At 39.3% G+C, this 18,075-nt stretch overlaps 2 protein-coding genes across 2 annotated transcripts; both read left to right on the forward strand.

Moving 5' to 3' along the window:
• Window positions 1–260: 260 nt before the first annotated feature.
• Window positions 261–5,224, forward strand: LOC103472013 (CMP-N-acetylneuraminate-beta-galactosamide-alpha-2,3-sialyltransferase 1-like). Its single transcript, XM_008421355.2, has 7 exons — window positions 261–2,517; window positions 2,653–3,097; window positions 3,187–3,383; window positions 3,474–3,653; window positions 4,190–4,235; window positions 4,322–4,441; window positions 4,695–5,224. The coding sequence occupies exons 1-7, from the start codon at window positions 2,420–2,422 to the stop codon at window positions 4,860–4,862; spliced, it is 1,254 nt and encodes a 417-aa protein (XP_008419577.1). The 5' UTR covers window positions 261–2,419; the 3' UTR covers window positions 4,863–5,224.
• A 1,807-nt stretch (window positions 5,225–7,031) lies between these two features.
• Window positions 7,032–16,190, forward strand: LOC103472015 (CMP-N-acetylneuraminate-beta-galactosamide-alpha-2,3-sialyltransferase 1-like). Its single transcript, XM_008421356.2, has 7 exons — window positions 7,032–7,695; window positions 7,943–8,176; window positions 8,255–8,451; window positions 8,540–8,719; window positions 12,447–12,492; window positions 12,628–12,747; window positions 14,994–16,190. Exons 1-7 carry the CDS (start codon window positions 7,666–7,668, stop codon window positions 15,159–15,161), a joined length of 975 nt encoding a protein of 324 aa, XP_008419578.1. The 5' UTR covers window positions 7,032–7,665; the 3' UTR covers window positions 15,162–16,190.
• Window positions 16,191–18,075: the final 1,885 nt, after the last annotated feature.

The following is an 18,075-nucleotide window of genomic DNA, read 5'->3' on the forward strand; positions in this document are numbered from 1 at the left end:
AGCTCTACCAACTGGGCCACTGTGCAGACCGCCGGTGGACATAAAAATAGTAAAGTAATATTACTGTTATTAATAATGACAATATATACACAATAATATGTCCATCTTACTTGTGAAATGTTGTCTGTGGAGCCCTCACATCAATAATCCATCGATCCGAATGACAATATCCCTGTGCTGAGGCATCTTCTGTTGTTTTGGTTGAGCCAAGTAGGAGGGACGACCGCTCCAAGATGGCCGCCGTATTTCCCGCTCTGGAGCAGCCAATGCGGGGTCTACTCTTATATTATGTCTATGGGGGGTAGAGGCGATCGAACGAACGAAAGATGGGGGTGAAGGGGAGGAAATAGACCAGGGGACAGACAAACGTTAAGTCCGAGTGGGAAAGACGAACGAACAAACCTAATGTGGGAGGGACACGACTGGTTAGACCAGGAGCGAACGTAGGAACGGGGGGAGCAATACGGAATATTTACGGCAACTTCGTTCGTCACACACTCAAATTCATCTACCAGCCATGTACCGCCACGATGCGCTCCGCCACCCGTTTGTTGAGACCGGGATGACATTAAATTTATTGTGCGGTTCGTCCGTAAAGCTACACTTACACTGTAGGCATTAACTACTCAGCCGCCCGCCGTGTTCAGTCTATCCGCTCACCTGTATAAATACTCCTCAACGCTCTTCCCGCCGTGCGCTTTGAACCAGCAGCTGAGGGAAGAGAAAGGCTGCCGTGCTCCAGGCATCGCTCCCATCATTTTAAGGATGCTTGTTGGTCCCCCAAAAACGATGAAAACCCAGGTACTATCATCAATCAATAAAATCCCCACGAGCCAAACTTGAAGATTGGATGTCATGCCGCTAACACTTGGCTTTAGTCAACAACTCAGAGGCGGAAGTCAGAGATACGCGCAACGCAAATAATGTTCCTGCTGGAAAACTGTGCGCTAACTAATAAAACATAAATTAACAAACCTTCGAGGCAGGTAAATTTTCGTCGAGGAATTTTAATAATCGAGGTACACGAATTACTCAAGGAATCGTTTCAGCCCTAAGAAGTTGTACAACTAAGTTACGTTTTATTTTATTAGTTGTTAATATTACCAGAATGTTTCAGTATTGTTGAAATTGACATTAAATAGCCATGTCAAAATGTTGTTGACTGGAACTTAGTACTGCTGACGATCTCCACTGCTCAGTTGTTAATGAGGAGTGGTGAGTGGTTCGGTCGAGACCTTCTGAAGTCGACAATAATCTCTTTTGTCTTGTCAAGGTTCAGGAACAGGTTCTTTATTCTGCACCAGTCTACAAGATGTTGCACCTCTTTTCTGCAGTTCACTTCATTGTTGTCCTGAATTAGTCCCACAATTGTTGTGTCGTCTGGATATTTCATGATGTGGTTGGTGTTAAACCTGGGACGACAGTCGTGGGTCATCAGGGTAAACAGCAGGGGGCTCAGGACACAGCCATGGTGGGAACCAGTGTTTAAAGAAATGACATTGGAGGTGTTATTACCCACACGGACAGACTGAGTTCTGTCAGTGAGGAAGTCCAGCAGCCAAGTTGCACAGTGGAGTTTTGAGGCCCAGACAGACCAGTTTGCATACCAGATCTTGGGAAATGATTGTATTAAATGCTGAGCTGAAGTCCAAAAATAGCATCTGTATCCAGGTGTATCAGGCTCAGATGAAGAGCAGTGGAGCGGTTAGGTTTGTATGCAAGCTGGAATGGGTCAAATGATGGAGGCAGTATAGATTATGTGATCCTTAACCACCCTCTCGGAGCACTTCATGATGATAGATGTTAATGCAACAGGTCTAAAGTCATTAAGACGCATGATGGTTGGTTTCTTGGGCACTGGAATAATAATAGCTAACTTAAAACATGAGGGGACAATGGTCTGGTACGGTGACATATTGAAGACGTCCTTGAGCGCATAGGCTAGCAGGTCTGCACATTCTTTGATCAGCCTTGCTGGAATGTTGTCAGCTGTCAGCTCTAAAAGTTGTTAGCCCCTCCAGGCTGATGGCATTATGAGGTACTGATGAGTTTAGCCATGTCTCACAGAAAATGAGAATGCAGCAGTTTCTTGTTTCCCTTTTGGTGATTAAATCCAGCTTCAGGTAGTCCAGTTTGCTTTCAAGGGATCATACATTAGCAAGCAAGATGGAGGAAAGCGACAAATTGAAAGGGTTAGCTTTTAGCGTAGCTGTTAGCCCTCTGCGACACCCTGGCTTTTGTTTTCTGTCACGTCTTCTCCAGTATCTCCATGGGCCTGGGCTGTTGGAAGATTCTGCTGCTGTGAAGTTAGCTTGATTCAACAGACGTAACTGATCTGACGTAGCAGTCCAAGGCTTTTTAACCTCTTTTCACCTTTGATATTTTGACAACTTTTTTTTTCTGACATGAACTCTTTTTAATGAAAGCTGTTTTTTTCACACCCTCTCACACTTTTAGGGTATATTTGTATGTGTATGGAATGTATTTGGAACTAAGAAGAATGTATTCTTTTACCAGGTAAGACATAAACTGTACTGATTAGAGTGTTGTATTTTTAGCTTTTTTTATTTTATAAATGTACAATAATGTCAGTAAATTTTTAGCTTTTTCTCATTATATGCTAATGTATGTTCCATCACACACTCTCCACAGACTGAAACTCTTTTCCAATGATAAGAATCCCACTGCCAGATGGAGTTTTCATTTAAAACTGTTGACGTTCCTGCTCTTTGTGACAATCATCGGTGTGTTTTTAAAGTCTATTAACTGCGAATGGCGCTGGTTTCAAGATCAAAGTCAGCATGACGGTCAGCATGACGGTCAGCTTGACGGTCAACATGACGGACAGCACGACAGTCAGCGTGATGGTCAGCACGACGGTCAGCGTGATAGTCAGCGTGATAGTCAGCGTGATGGTCAGCACGACGGTCCTCGCGATGGTCAGAGCGGTAGTCAGCATGATCATGCTGATAAAAGTCAGCAAAACCTGGATTTTTCTGTGGGTACTGGCTTGTGTCGTCATCATCAGAACAGTTCTGTCACGCCATTTTTGTCTGCCAAGACCAAACTCTCAGAGGATGCTTTCAAATGGTTTAAGGCAAGTGTTTACATGGAAGGGGACCTCATGTGTTAGCCATGGATTTAAATGGTCAAGAGATGTCTTTTCACTTTGTTTCTATGTTACAGCATATACAGAAGGAACAAGGCAACTTCAGTTATTTTGAAGAAACGATGAATAAGCTTTTTGAGATATTCCCACCCATTCCCGATCTTGGAAAACCGAAGTTTAACGTGTGCTCGACTTGTGCGGTGGTGGGAAATTCTCTTAATCTGAAAGGTTCAAAGTACGGACCTCTTATAGATTCCAAAGACGTAATTATAAGGTAAATATACAGTACATTAGGTCATTTTTAATTTACAACTTGATAAAAATCTGTAATTATCTTTAATGAATACACCTCTCTTGTAATCAGAATGAACTTTGCCCCAATCAAAGGCTTTGAAGAAGATGTTGGCACCAAAACAACGCATCATGTCATGTATCCGGAGAGTGCAGTTGACTTGGACAACAGTACTCATCTTGTGCTGATTCCATTTAAGATACTCGATCTTGAGTGGCTCATCAGCGCCTTTACAACAGGATTTCATGGAAAGTAAGTTGTATGCGTCTGTTTTGCTCATACATTTTTGGACAAGAAGTTGACCAATATTATCATCCTGCCAATAAGTTAGCCAATATGTACCTATTTTTGTTCAACTTTTTTTTTTCTTTTTTTCTTTTTTATTTAAGCATTCAAGTCCTGACGGCATATACTTTGGCAATTTTTAAATGACAAATCTTTGGGGACTACAGATATACCTGGTGGCTCCAAAGTTAGAGGCAACATCCTTTTCAGGACTTTAACATACACCAGGTCCTTTGTTGACCGTAAAGACCAAAAATGAGCAGTTTTGAAATTAGCCTTCAGAAAATGGTGTACTGTACTTGTTTGTCATCTTTTAACCAAATCCCCTTTTATTTTTGATCATTAGAAGCAGGTTGTTGTTTATTTTTCTATCACATGTTTGTGACAGTCCAGTTTGGTCTTAGATTTCTCATCAGTATATTAGCTGATTAGTAATAAATTTTCCAAATACTATTGTCCGTCTCAGCTTAATAATGGTATACATTTTATGCTGCCTTTAACAGATCCTATGCACCAATAAAATCCAGAATTCAAGCCAACAAAGATTTGGTAGGTAATGTAATGAATCAATTCAACTCCTATTTGCTTGCAAAGTTGTTAGTCCCATTAATTCAAAACCTTCTTCTTTGTACCAGGTGATTGTGATCAATCCAGCTTTTATGAAGGACGTCCATCAAAATTGGCTAAAAAACAAAGGAAGTTATCCTTCCACTGGTTTTATGACTGTGGTTCTTGCATTTCACATTTGTGATGAGGTAAATATTTATCTTTTTATACTTTGTGTAATAATCTGTTATTTTTGAATAGCATGATCCTATGCGATGGGCTTCTAGATAAGTACTGCAAATTGAATGTGGCTGTGTTATGTTTATGAAGTCCATCTCTTTGCTTAAGATGAGGCAAATTAGAGCATAGAAAATAACTTGCACTCTAAGCAAAGATAAAAAACACATTGGAAAGTTATTGTTTCTAAAATATTTACTGAGGGTTTTTTTTTTTTTTTTCCAGATTAGTTTATTTGGATATGGGGCAGACCGCAAAGGACGATGGAGCCATTACTTTGAAACACTAAAAAACAAAAACTTCAAAACAGGACAACATCCTGGAAAACAGGAATATGACATACTACAAAAGCTGAATTTTGAAAAAGTAGTGAAACTTTACCCTGGGGTGTGAATTCTTCTCCTGAAACAGACCTGATCAGGTCTGTTTTGTAGACATCAATCCTCTGACACCTCGCTGTCACCTTGTGAACTGTGACTTATTACATTTTGTGAGCAATTTTGTTACCCAGAATTTAGATCATGCATCATGACAGCCACCCAACTGTTACACGCACTTGAGTTGCACATACATATTTACGTTTGATCTCAGAACTAGGCAGAATTTTTTTCTACTTTTATGAATGTGCCAAAGAATCATGGAAAGATCAAAATGTAAATGACAAATAACAAGGTGAACAGAAAAAGCACTTCTTAATCACTGAAAGCCGAAATGTTGAAGAACAAAGTTAAATAAAAACAATGTTTAAGAAAAAAGACTGGGTTCATGATTTATTTTTATTTATTGCGAAACATCATTTCCATCTCTTTGACATGATCCAAGATATTGGTACATATTAGAGAAAAATGTTAAGCATTTGTGGCAGATTTGTTCCCTCTTTTTATCGTAACAGAAATATGTGTTATCCAAGAGATCAAAACACTTTGTCATAAGAGACAACACTGAAAAACAATAATTTGTTGTTAATTCATGAATAATTTTATCATCCGTCAGACAAAAGCTTCCACAAAGATCAACTTCAGCCTAAAGGGGCACATCTGTGACTGCTCTCTCAACACTTCTCAGCACATTCTCTTTATTAGCTAAGCGGCTAATCCAGGATGTGACATCATCATGACTCTCCATTATGTGTGTTTTCCTATGAAGGGCTTGCCTCTGAAAGCACCACTCCTTCATCTATACTGTAAACGCCACACTTCACCAGCTGATTCATATTTTTACAACATTTTCTGGACTTCCGTGTGTTAAACAAATCTTGAATTTCCGCTTACACACTAAGCATGCCACTGTAAAATATTAAGTCCATGCCATTCTACAATATTAACAATATAGTTCATATGCAATAAAGGTTGTACTACTGACAAATTACTACCCTGAGTCAATAGTTTGTATGTAAAGGTGACGACATTTTCTGTTTGGTTAGTGTAAAACGACACATCCACACCCCTCACACCATTTCAGGGAATTACTTTACTTAATTTTTTCCCCTCTGGCAGTAGTGTGGTAGTACACATCCTTTGTAAAATGTAATTTGTCATTTAATGTACCTTTACTGGAACTAGGAAAGTAACAGTGAACATCTAATAGGTATCATTTAAAAAAAAATGTTGCTTGGACATTGTCAACATGATTGGCTCTGACTGGATACGGAGATTTAGGGCCCCACACATTGCAGTCTGTGACAAATAATGGGTCATTATATCCATGACACATTATGAATTGTGTCATGGATAATTTGACGTGATTCCCAATCGACATAGTTTTGTGTTTTAGTAACTTTATATCCTAATATGCTATTCAAAAGTAGTTCAACCTGCAAATTAACCTGTTCGTGTCATGTTTAATTTTTAAGCCGTAGTTGTTTTGAAGCAATCTGATTGGTGGGCGTAGGGTTTAGCTTTGTGCTACACTGCCCCCTATAGGTTTGGAAAGTTTAAAACAACACTAAGGGGCAGATTTGTGCGGGTTCATGTAGATGAAACCTTTTCTGAAAACGATTCCATGTGTACGATATATATTTAAACAATCTGGTGGAGATATTTGTTTTTATAAAGACTTGGCTACGTGTGTACACTGTTAGGTATTTTCTGAAACCTACATGGAAAAAGAGAACCACAGACAACGTATATGAGTTTTTAGCCAAACTTCTGCAGAAGGAGAAAAACTCTGTCAACTGTTCCTCCGAGCCGTTCACAGAGCGTTCTGAAGATCTTTGGGTAGAGCTTGTCTTTTATTATCAAACTTCAAAGAGGGAGGATAGGCAAGATAGACAGCAGAGGAAACAGCAGAGGTCGTAAAACATCGTACCCAAACACAGCAAAGGTCGTAAAACAATTTAACATCTGGCCTACGATCTGAGCCCGGTTCAAATCTCGGTCAAACTGTTTCACATGAAGATAACAGGCAGCTGTGACCTCCAGGTCAGTTCACACATACAGTTTAAAGAAGAGAACACTTTAAACTGACTAACATTAGACTGAATATGAACTAAAGTAACAACAAAATGATAATACCAAAAAATCTCTATCATACACGTTTTGATTCTAATAAGCTTACTCTTTATAGGAATTTTTAGTTTGAGTCCTAGTTACATTTAGTTTATTGTACTTTGTTTTCCCCCTCATTTTAATCATATTTTGTCATCGTGAGCCTTAATTTCCACAACCAAAAAACAAGAAATGCGCTTATTTTGGACGGGAAACACCACAAATGGCTAGCGACGGCCCTGCATATAGCCAACAGAATGTGTCTGCAGGTTGATATATTAATATGCAACATTTCCCCCACTAATTGAGTGCCATCTACATAATTGACTTTTCTAGAGCAGCTATGACCAGGGAATTCAGATGAAAAAGCAACCCATTCAGTATGCCATAATTAATTTTATAGCATTTAATAATATTCCAATTTGCATTAAAAAAAAAAAGTTCAAAGAAAAAAGCCTTTGCTAAGAATGTGTTCACCTTCCCTTCTGTTCTCTCTCTCTCTCTCTCTCTCTCTCTCTCTAGCTCTCTCTTTTCTCTTGGGTATCTACATAATTAGCAAACCACTCCTCTCTCTCTCCACTTCAGGGATTAGACAGACTCCCTTCGCTAAAATAATAAACAGCCTTACCAATATCTTCGCATGAAACCTGTTTCGTGGAAGTCAAATTCCCGCCCGCCAGTGGACGCATTTTGAAGATTCGTAGAAAATTATGGCAGCTATGACAAATGTACACACACAGGTAAGACATGAACCAAAAATTACACAAAATATCTGCATTCATTTATATAAAAATATGATGCGTAATTCTGCCTCTCCTAATCATTACTATCTCCTATCCTGCTGCTAGAAGGAATTAAAAGTGTTGAGATCAAATAAAACAATGACTTGTTGAACACCAACTGAAGGCTTTTATTTTACGTCAGAAGTAATTCCTGCTTTGACGCTCTTCCCATGCTGAAATTACTTCCCATCATAACAATCACCAGTCCAGGGCATCTAAAGTGAAGCTGCTGGTTTTGCTGCTGGCTCTGACCACCGTCATCGTGTTTCTAAAGTCTGATCTCACCAACTGGCTCCGGCTACAAGATCAAAACCCGTGTGCTTGCGAGAAGTGTTTGTCTGAAGACAACCTGTTGGCTCTTCATCGCCTGAACCATTCCGTGGAGCCGTTCCTGACTGCAAACACCAACGTCTCTGCGGATGCTTTCAGATGGTGGAAGGTTAGGGAAAATAATGCAAACCTCTTTTCCTTGATTTGAAAACCAGTCTGACAGCATGCTGTTTGTTCTGGTCAACAGCGCTTGCAGCACGAACAAAGGGACTTCAATTATTATAAATCAACAGTGCACAAGCTGTTCAAGCTCTTCCCACCTGTTGTCGATTATGGAGAGCCCAGTTCTGACAGCTGCAGGACTTGTGCTGTTGTGGGAAATTCGGCCAATTTGAAAGGATCACATTATGGATCGCTGATAGACTACCAAGATGTTGTTATGAGGTAAGATCTTCAGTAAAAGGAATTATCCTGCATTTAGTCTGTCACGTGAGTGAAGTGTTTATAAAAACTGTCCCTCCATCCCATTTAGAATGAACACTGCTCCCATCAAAAACTATGAAAGCGACGTCGGGACCAAAACGACTCATCGCGTCATGTATCCAGAGAGTGCCATGGATTTAGATAACTCCACTCATCTTGTGCTGTTTCCCTTCAAGATAAACGACCTCAAGTGGGTCATCCAGGCCTTTACAACAGGATTTTATGGAAGGTGAGTCATGTTCATTTGTGGAATGAAGATTCCACAATAGTTTGAGGAATCTTTGGTGTTTTGTCCTCCAAAGAGTTGCTCATTGTAATGTAATCAAGACACACTTTATACTTGTTTCGTTTCTATTACCTCCAATAAAGACTGTTAAAAAAAATTACATTTACAAGAAGAAGTCTCCAGAGGTATTATTGAAACATTAAAATTAGTGACTAAGATTTTTATTTGATTAAACTAAATATGAAATGTAAAAAATTCTTAAAGTTTAGTCCCTTCCCTCGCACATCTTAATTGGTTCAGTCTTTTTATGTATAACCTGTGATAGACTGCCCCTCTGTCCAGGGTACCCAGCCTCTTGCCCAGTAGCTGCTGGAGTTGGTCACCAGCTCCTGTGGTTCTGCATGTACAAGAGGGTCTAGAGCAGTGGTTCTTAACCTTTTTTGAGGTACCGAACCCACCAGTTTCATATGCGCATTCACTGAACCCTTCTGTAGTGATAAATAAAATATGTGTTTTTCCCCCCCAAATTCAAGACATAGGGGTGACCCAACTAGAGTCTAGTTGGGTCACCCCAAGATCTCTAAGTCTTCTTAAAAGGTAGAGTCTCTGAGAACAGTTCTTCAAAATATAGGCAGTGTTTTCAGCAAAGTTGAGCTGACTGTCCAGGAACGACCCAAGGTATTTAAAATTTGCCACAGTTTCAACAGGTTGGCCATCGAGGAAAATGGAACCACTTTAAGGTCTTTAGATAATTTAATTAGCTCTACATTCTTAAGAGACTGAAAAATTTATAATAAATAATAAAGACTTTGCGGTATTCCGATTTAGTAATGTAATTATATTAGTTGTGTTACCACCTCCACCCCACTAGAGGCAGTACCAACCCCGAAAAGATGCGACGAAGGAGCAGATTTAGAAGTTCACCGAAAGCTACAGAATTTGGTAAAAACTGTGAGCTTTGCTGAAGTAATTAAAGACACAAGTTCAAATCCATGCTGAGAGTGGAACTCCTTCAATCAGGGCTCCTCCACAGCGCTGATTGGCTAAGCAATGTAACGTGATCCTCTGCAGCAAGTGATGGCAAAGCGGCACGTCATCACGATTTTACACAAGTGTGTCTTTACCTCCGCGGCAGAGGCTCCGCCGAACCCCTGAGACCGACTCATTGAACCCCTGGGGTTCGATCGAACCCAGGTTAAGAACCACTGGTCTAGACAATGAAAAGATGGATAATTTTTTATGTTAACAGTCTGACAGTATCCATCCACAAATTGGCTTTTACTGTTGACAACGTAGGTCCTTTTTTTTTTTTTTAAGGTTCATTCACACCAGCGCTGTTTAGTCCGCTTTAATTGAGCTCTCGCTTGTTTGCCTGGAAAGTCCTGTTTGTTTGGGTGTTGTGAATGTGCAAAAACGCAAACTCTGGTTCACCTAAAAACCTAGATCTGAGTTCAGTTAAAGTGAACTCTGGTGTGGTTCAGCACTGAGATGGACTGGAAACCTGTCCAATGGACCCTCATCTCCAGAACCCCAGACCTTCCCAGGGAGGTTTCAGAGTTTGATCCCCCTGTAGTTGGAACTCACTCTGCAGTTCCTTTTTTTGAATAGTGGGCCTACTGGTATGCAAATCCAGGGGAACTACCCCCGATGTTCACTCAATATTTGAGTTGTGTAAGCCAGAAAGCCCCCCACAACATCCAGAACTTTAAGGAACTCTGGGCAAATCTCATCCACCCTCAGAGGGCCTTACCACCGAGGAGTTTTTTTTTAGTCACCTTGGTAACCTCAGAACCAGAGATCAGACAGAGCGACCCACAGTCCCCAGGCTCCACTTCCTCAGTGGAAAGCATGCCGGAGACAGATGTACCATGTTCAGTTTTTAATAGGATGTTCTGCTATAAAGACCTGCTGTGCAACAGACGGAATGATATTCATTTTACAGTATATCTTAGGTAGTGGTCCATACTGTAGAGTACATGTCACTACATGTGCTATCCCCCTGTGAGTCTGCATGGTGACTGCACAATTGGTTGTATGGCAACCAAAAATCAGAACACACTTTCTTTCCAATCCATCACAATTGTTTTTTTTCCCCTTTCCATAGCTGCAATAATCAAATCCACTCTTTAATTTAAGTAGGCTATTACATCTTTTCCTTGACTAACATATAGTGAACATGCAACTTTTACTAAACTCTCCTTTTGCTAATGAATACACAGGGGAGAAGGGACCCAGGCAAGAATGCCACGGTATATTTTCATTAGTTATTTTAGTAATAATTGTACTCCTGCAGGCCCTCATCTTGAAAAATGTGTTGTATAATACAAAAATGACTAACTCCCTACTCCTACTTCATCATTATCAATATCACAGTTTTGTTAAAATGCTTTAAAATTCTACAAAAAGTATTGCTACAAGCTGAAGTTATTACAGCCTGGTTTGTTTTTTGGTAAATTCCTCCATCATCCATTGCCTCTGAGTGTAAATTATTTCCTTGTTACTTGACTGAATCAATTTATGCTACTTTAAGTACCTATAATCTGATGTGACAAGCATAATGTTGCTGTATTTAGCAGGCCTATCTAAACATTAACTGTAGATTAAACAATAAAAAAATACCTTGGTTTTTCATACACACCTGAGGGCAATTCAGAGAAAGTGCTTAACAGTGATGTTTTTTGCATCTTGGCTGGAAGCCAGACAGGAAGAACTTACAATCTCCATGCAGAAATGCCTTTGGCTGTGCAACTCTTATGAGCAAGTCGAAGGTTTGAAGTATGCTGTGTTTAAGCTCTTCTGTTGTGTGTTGACACTGCAGAGAGACAGAAGATTCTTGTCCAATGAGTCAGGTACAAAGACTCGTTCTACAGAACTAGCAGCCAAGAGAACATGACAGGCTTTTTTATTAATAAGACAAACAGGTTTGTGAAGACTTCAAATATCAATCTAGCTTTAATTTAGCTACCTTAACATTAGCCACGTAGCCACTTAAGAGGGAAGTGCCGGCAGAGACAAACGTTTGATGTTTCTTACCACTTGAAGCGAGGATCAAAAGACATTTTTTGTCAGTTTTATGTTGTAAACAGCAATTTTTACGACTCTATTCTGTTGGTTTTTTAAATATTCTCAATATGCTTTCACAGAATTGTATTGCACCTGCTGTAAAGCATGTGAAGTGTCACACTTGATGTGATGTACAAAATTGAGATTTAAGGCTGATGGAAAACTGATTTAATTCAAATTAAATCAAGTTAAATGTCTATCAATAATTTACCATGGCATAGTCTATTTGGTTAAACTAGCACTATTGACATTGCCTATGACATTTTGTGTATTTTACCTCATCAATGGTTTTTCTATTACAATGTGTTTATTAAGGGAGCAATGCTTGTTTTGAATTTGTTTGAGTTGGAAATGTTGGCGGTGTTTTTGGTAAACCCTTTACGGAGCCAAACCCTTCTTTGGACTCAGGATTTAATTCAACATAATAATCCCTCCAGTGAGTCTTGCAAAACTATTTTTTGTTGGTTATAATTTTTTGCTTTACTAACTTCACCATTCACCCTGCTGAACACATACTTTAATATGTTTTCACTTTGCCCAGTACTGACTCTAAATCGATGAGTTCCACTTCTCGTTTGCATCTTTTATGTTTTATTTAATGTTTACTAGTCTTTTTACCATTTTAAAGAGATGAATCAGTTGTAATTTCTGTCGTTTGATTTAACAGATCATATGCACCAATAAAATCCAAAATAAAAGCCAACAAAAATTTGGTGAGTGGTATCTAATGTAATGGACTATTCTTATTCTTATTCTTATTATTATTATTATTATTATTATTATTATTATTATTATTATTATTATTAATCTGATCATAATTAATTTTGAATCTTACTAACTCGTTAAAGGTGATGGTGGTCAATCCAGCCTTTATGAGATATGTTCATGAGATTTGGCTGAAAAAAAAGGGAGATTATCCATCCACCGGCTTTATGGCTTTGATCCTTGCACTTCACATTTGTGATGAGGTGAGTACACTCAGCTCATTTCCTTAAATTGATTATGAAGTTCCTTCTGTTTTCGACTGTAAACTGTGGATCACCATTGGCAAGAAATGTGACATCAATCTCAGTAGGAGAATATATTCATTTGATTTCAACTCATTTATACAAAGCCTACCGTCTGGAGAACTTATTTGTTCCATTCCAAATTTTAAGCCATCTTGGGGAAGATCAGAGACCTGTTAAACACAACTGACAAACTGAGTAAAACTGCAGGGTGCTGGCAGAAAGAAAACAATCAGTAAATGAGTCCTTGTACCGCCCACGTTGAGAAGGGTCCGCCAGCAGGGGGCGCTGGCGGACATTTTTACAAAGGGGGGGCGCTGGGATTCCTCTGGGGGGCGTTTGGTCGAAGGTAAACTTTAGACCTTAAATGCACAACAATGCCAGTTTAGACTTTGAGCAACTTGGTAAAACTGTATTGTGTAACATTAAATCATGCTTGGCTGCAACTGTATCGATGGCAGCTCTTCTACTATTCAGTGTTTGTTAGCTTATGTTAGCTTCTTGGCGCAGCTCCGTTCTCCTGCTACTGGTATCTAAAATCACGACGCCCTCACTGTGTATCCCTCTGAAAAATGAACCCATTTAAATAAAGAAATAAAGAAATCCCTCCATGGGTGATACCACGATAGAGAGCGTTCATTGTATAGCGTTAACACCGGTGCTGTAAGTGGTCCAGTATGAAACGGGGGTGATAGAACAACACAGAACTTTTAAATTTCAATAATCAGAATGCAGAAATTGTTTCTGTTGTTTTAAAAGGTTTATGTCTTTATTCTTTGTAATTTCTGTCCAGTAAAACTATTAATCTAGAAATCAATAGACAGGTCAATATAAAGATATAATCCATGTTTCTGTCTCATATTTGTATGGCATTAAAAGGACCTGGAACTTTTGTTTTTCCACTGAAAGCTCTGGTTTGCACAATAAATGTCATGTGGGTGAAGTTTTATGGATGATGCTCTGATGTCCCATTCTCCTGAAGGCAGCACAGAGCTGCACCACCAGAAACACTGAAGAGAAGAAGAGCTATGATTAATGTAGTTACAGTTCTATCCATGATTTAATGTTGCAGAGCTCAGTCGTTTTGCAAATAGATCAAAGTTTAAACGGGCATTGCTGTACATCTTTTATCTGCTCATTTGTGTAATATTTAACAACTAGAAAATGGCAAAGAATAAGAATATTTTTCCACTCTGACTGGCTGCTGTTATACCTACAAATTTGAACTTGAATGTTTGTTGCATTTTTCTTAGACACCTGTGAAAATAATTTCTATTTCCATGGTTTTTTTGTTCTCTGGGAAATAATTTTTGATGATAAATACAGAAACAAGCATAAAAATCAAAACATCTACAATAGTGATAGTAATATCAATGATAAAATAATAGTCAGTGCAAAGTAGCCTGCAAATTCTTTGGTGGGGGGCGGTGAGGGACCTGGATAAAGGCTAGGGGGGCGCTGGGCCAAAAAAGGTTGAGAAACACTGTGCTAGACAGCTAAAGTTCTATGCATTACCATTACACTTAGCAATTGCTATTTAGGTACCAAGAACAAGAACGTTCTCATAGTTTGTAATTGGTCACTGTGTGGACTTATGTTACCACAGTTTTTCTGTCTTTGATGGTAAATATCTTTCACATTACCCGCTACTTGGGCTCTACAACTGGCGCATGTACAGGGCCATTCCAACATTGCCTGTTAACATATGAATGGCTTGGAAAACATGTGTCTGATCCAGTGAAACTAATTTTAAGTTCTTTGGCAACAATTTGACCCATCATGCACAATGTTTAGGGCCTGTTTTCCCACTATTGGACAACTTCAGTGGACTGAGGAGTTAAAGTGCAGGATAGAATACTGTGAAATTGTGGTTATCACTTTTCCTTCGCTAGAACACAACATATGGGTCATGTGACCAAAACATGCTCCCAAATTAGCAAATTAATGGCTAAAAGAAGAACAGAAATGAAATTATGGTGAGACTTAACCCATTTTTGGACCTTAACTTGTCGCAGAGCCAATGTCCTACAGGATGTTCAGAGGTGAAAAAAAACGTTGGAATCTACGATGTGAAACAAAAGGGATAGATGTTTTATATTATTGTAGATGCATATTTTTTGTCATGTGGATTAAAGTGGAGATGATAAGTAAAGTTGTTTCAGACAGTTTCTTTGTTGAACTAACAAGCTTCCTTAATGTGTCCCTAGGTCAGCGTGTTTGGTTATGGAGCAGACAACGACGGAAACTGGAGCCATTACTTTGAAACACTAAAAAGGAAGAACTTTAAAACTGGACCACATCCTGGAAAACATGAGTATGCACTCATACATGAGTTGGCCCAAAACAAAACAATCAGGCTTTACAAAGGGTGGTGATACTGTGATTGAAACAAGTCACTGTTAAAAATTGAGACCACATACCTCAATGAGAACTACCTGTACAAATAGCTGCAATAAAAAAAAAAATCTAAAAACTTCTACCAGAATCTAAACTCCTCAGATGGTAAATGGCTTGTACTTTTAAAGCACTTTATCAAGACTAGATAAAGCACTTCACGCTACATTCAGTCACTCACGCACTGATGGTGGTAAGCTACTATGTTGTAGCTATAGCTGCAACATAGTAGCCTCACTGCCAGTGCATGGCAGTCAGGCTGCCATGCACTGGGTGGGTCTGACCACCACCAGCAAGTAAAGCAGGTGAAGTGTATTCCCTAAGGACACAATGACTGTGAAAGACGGAGCGGGATTCAAACCGGCAACCCACCAGTTTCAGAATAAACTACCACCACTGTTGCCCAGATGCATCAATACTAACCTAGTCTAGTTATCAGTTGTCTCAATAGAGACTAAACACCTTACATAAATCTAAAGCACCTTAATCTTTGAAGGATTTGCCTTGAGTAATGAATATGAAATTCTTTATTAATTGTTGAGTTTGCATGTTCAACATGTGCATTGGTTTTTTTTTTTCAAAGTAATTCAATCTCCTCTAAAAACGTAAATACATAGTCAATATGTTTGGTTAACTGGTCAATTTAATTTACGAGGATGTGTGATTGCCTCTCCTGTTAACTACCTGTCCATACTCACTCCACAACTCTAAATGGGATAAACAAGTTCCAAATATCCAAATATCCAGGGTCAATAGGTCAAAATGAAAATCACTGACTAATCAGCCAGCTGAAGGTATCACTTTACTGAAATAGCACTCTAATGTAGTCTTTTTACTCTGTAGATGTCTTTAGTCATCATGGGAGACGTTATTTTTTTTCTGAAATATATTTATTTTTTTATGTGAAGTAGGTATATAGTTTAGGAGGCATCTGAAAATCAGAATGCAAATAATGGAAATAAAAGAAAGTCTGACTGACTTGTAAATAATTAAAAGGTACTATATGATAATGGATCTAATGTCTTTTGTTTGTGGTTCTGCAAATTTACATGTACTGTTGCTGTAGGAAGTTGTGGATTTGTGAACACATGAACAGTTTGTACAGGCATGCCTGTACAAATTCCTCTCATTGTGTAGAGAAAACCACACAATGGTGTAGAGCACATGTGTCAAACTCAAGGCCCGCGGGCCACATGTGGCCCGCCATGTCATTTTATGTGGCCCCCCCCCCCAGCGTTTTATAGGTCCATGATTGACTTAAAATAGGTTTTCAGCACGAATTGACTACAAACTACATCTCCCATAATGCATTCCGATTGTTACCAGCCAACATTATGGCTTCTCGCCACTAGAGAGCAGCAGAGTSACCTCAAGCTGCTTATTGATTTTCCCAGCGAATAAAACTGAGACATCGACAAGCTAACGTCAAAATGTCCAAGAAAAGAAACATCGATTTACAAGACTGTGAATGAAGATGTGTGTGAGTTGGTGTCAGGGCGGCAGGTGGCGCTAGACTTTTTTTGTTATCCGTTATCTTGACCGACAACATAAAAAAAATCGTTCATGTACTATTTTTATCCGTGAAATTACAATCATATTAACATCGGCTATTTAGCCGCATTTTATGCGGTTTAGTTGATATTCACCGTGAATCCAGATCCCATCACAAATTAAGCAGGTAAATGTATCTACATTTTTCTCCGTAGTGACAAAAACCTCTGACTGAGGCCTCAGTAACTTTTAATAAAATAAATTAAGCGACTTCACTTAAATTAGCATCACTTCACCCGCGGGGGTCTGAACGCATTTCCTCCCCTGCAGAAAAATCTGCGCTAATTCATCAGTCAGTTGGATCTGTCTGGTCCAAACAGATCAACTGAACTCTGAGTGTTTTGCCCTGTGCGCGGTCCGGTTTGCGCTTTTACCAGGATTTTTTGTTGTTGTTTTGCGTGTTTTCGCTTCTCCGAAACGGACAGATGTTAGTCTGCAGCTCCTCCAGAACTCTGCTCTCCTGGGTAATGTGCACCGAGAAGGCTCCATTTGTTAAATCTTCTGGATGAGTTACTTCCAGCGGTTTTTAATTCTTCCGCAGTGGTTGAGCAGCGGACTGCGCATGTTACGTCTAACTAACTTCTGCGTCGTCATTTATTCCCTCAAGATAAATTACCGGCTCCTCAAATGGATTAACACAACGTTGCATTCTCTTTAGTTTTATCTAGTCTGTAATGGAGACTTGAATTTAACGCGCCATTTCAACCAAAGGTTTTGAATGCGCTTCTTAACCAGACGCTCCAAAGCGTTATTTAACAATATGATGTGTTTAATTTATTTTTAACATTGTATTTTCATACATTTATGCTAGGGCTGCCAAAGTCTAGTTTCCCAGAGCTACCATCTGCAACTTTAGATGCGTTCCTTCTCTAACACACCTGGATCATTGACTCATTATAAGCCTCTACAGAACTGAGTTGCTGCTGATGAGGGAAGTCAACCTTTTGTCTGGGGTGTTTTAGCAGGGATGCAGGTAAAAATTGCAGTCTGGAAAACTGGACCTGGGCACTCCTAATTTGCACCGTCAATGTGGCCCATTGAGGGTGGCCAGTATGCTGAAGTGGCCCTCGGTGAAATTGAGTTTGACACCCCTGGTGTAGAGAAAACCACACCATTGTAGAAAACCACACATTAGCTAGATCAGTTTGCTAGCTTGACTTTGACATCCTTAACATGTAGATGTGCTGCAGAATTTGGTGCGTCTCGGGTGAGGTAATAAGAAATAAGGAGACACAAACACTAACTGGTTCACCTTATTTCTTATTAACTCACCCCGGGCGCACCAAATTCTGCAGCACATCTACATGTTAAGGATGTCAAAGTCAAGCTAGCAAACTGATCTAG

The sequence above is a fragment of the Poecilia reticulata genome, linkage group LG11 (assembly GCF_000633615.1).
Source record: "Poecilia reticulata strain Guanapo linkage group LG11, Guppy_female_1.0+MT, whole genome shotgun sequence".
NCBI classification, from domain to species: domain Eukaryota; kingdom Metazoa; phylum Chordata; class Actinopteri; order Cyprinodontiformes; family Poeciliidae; genus Poecilia; species Poecilia reticulata.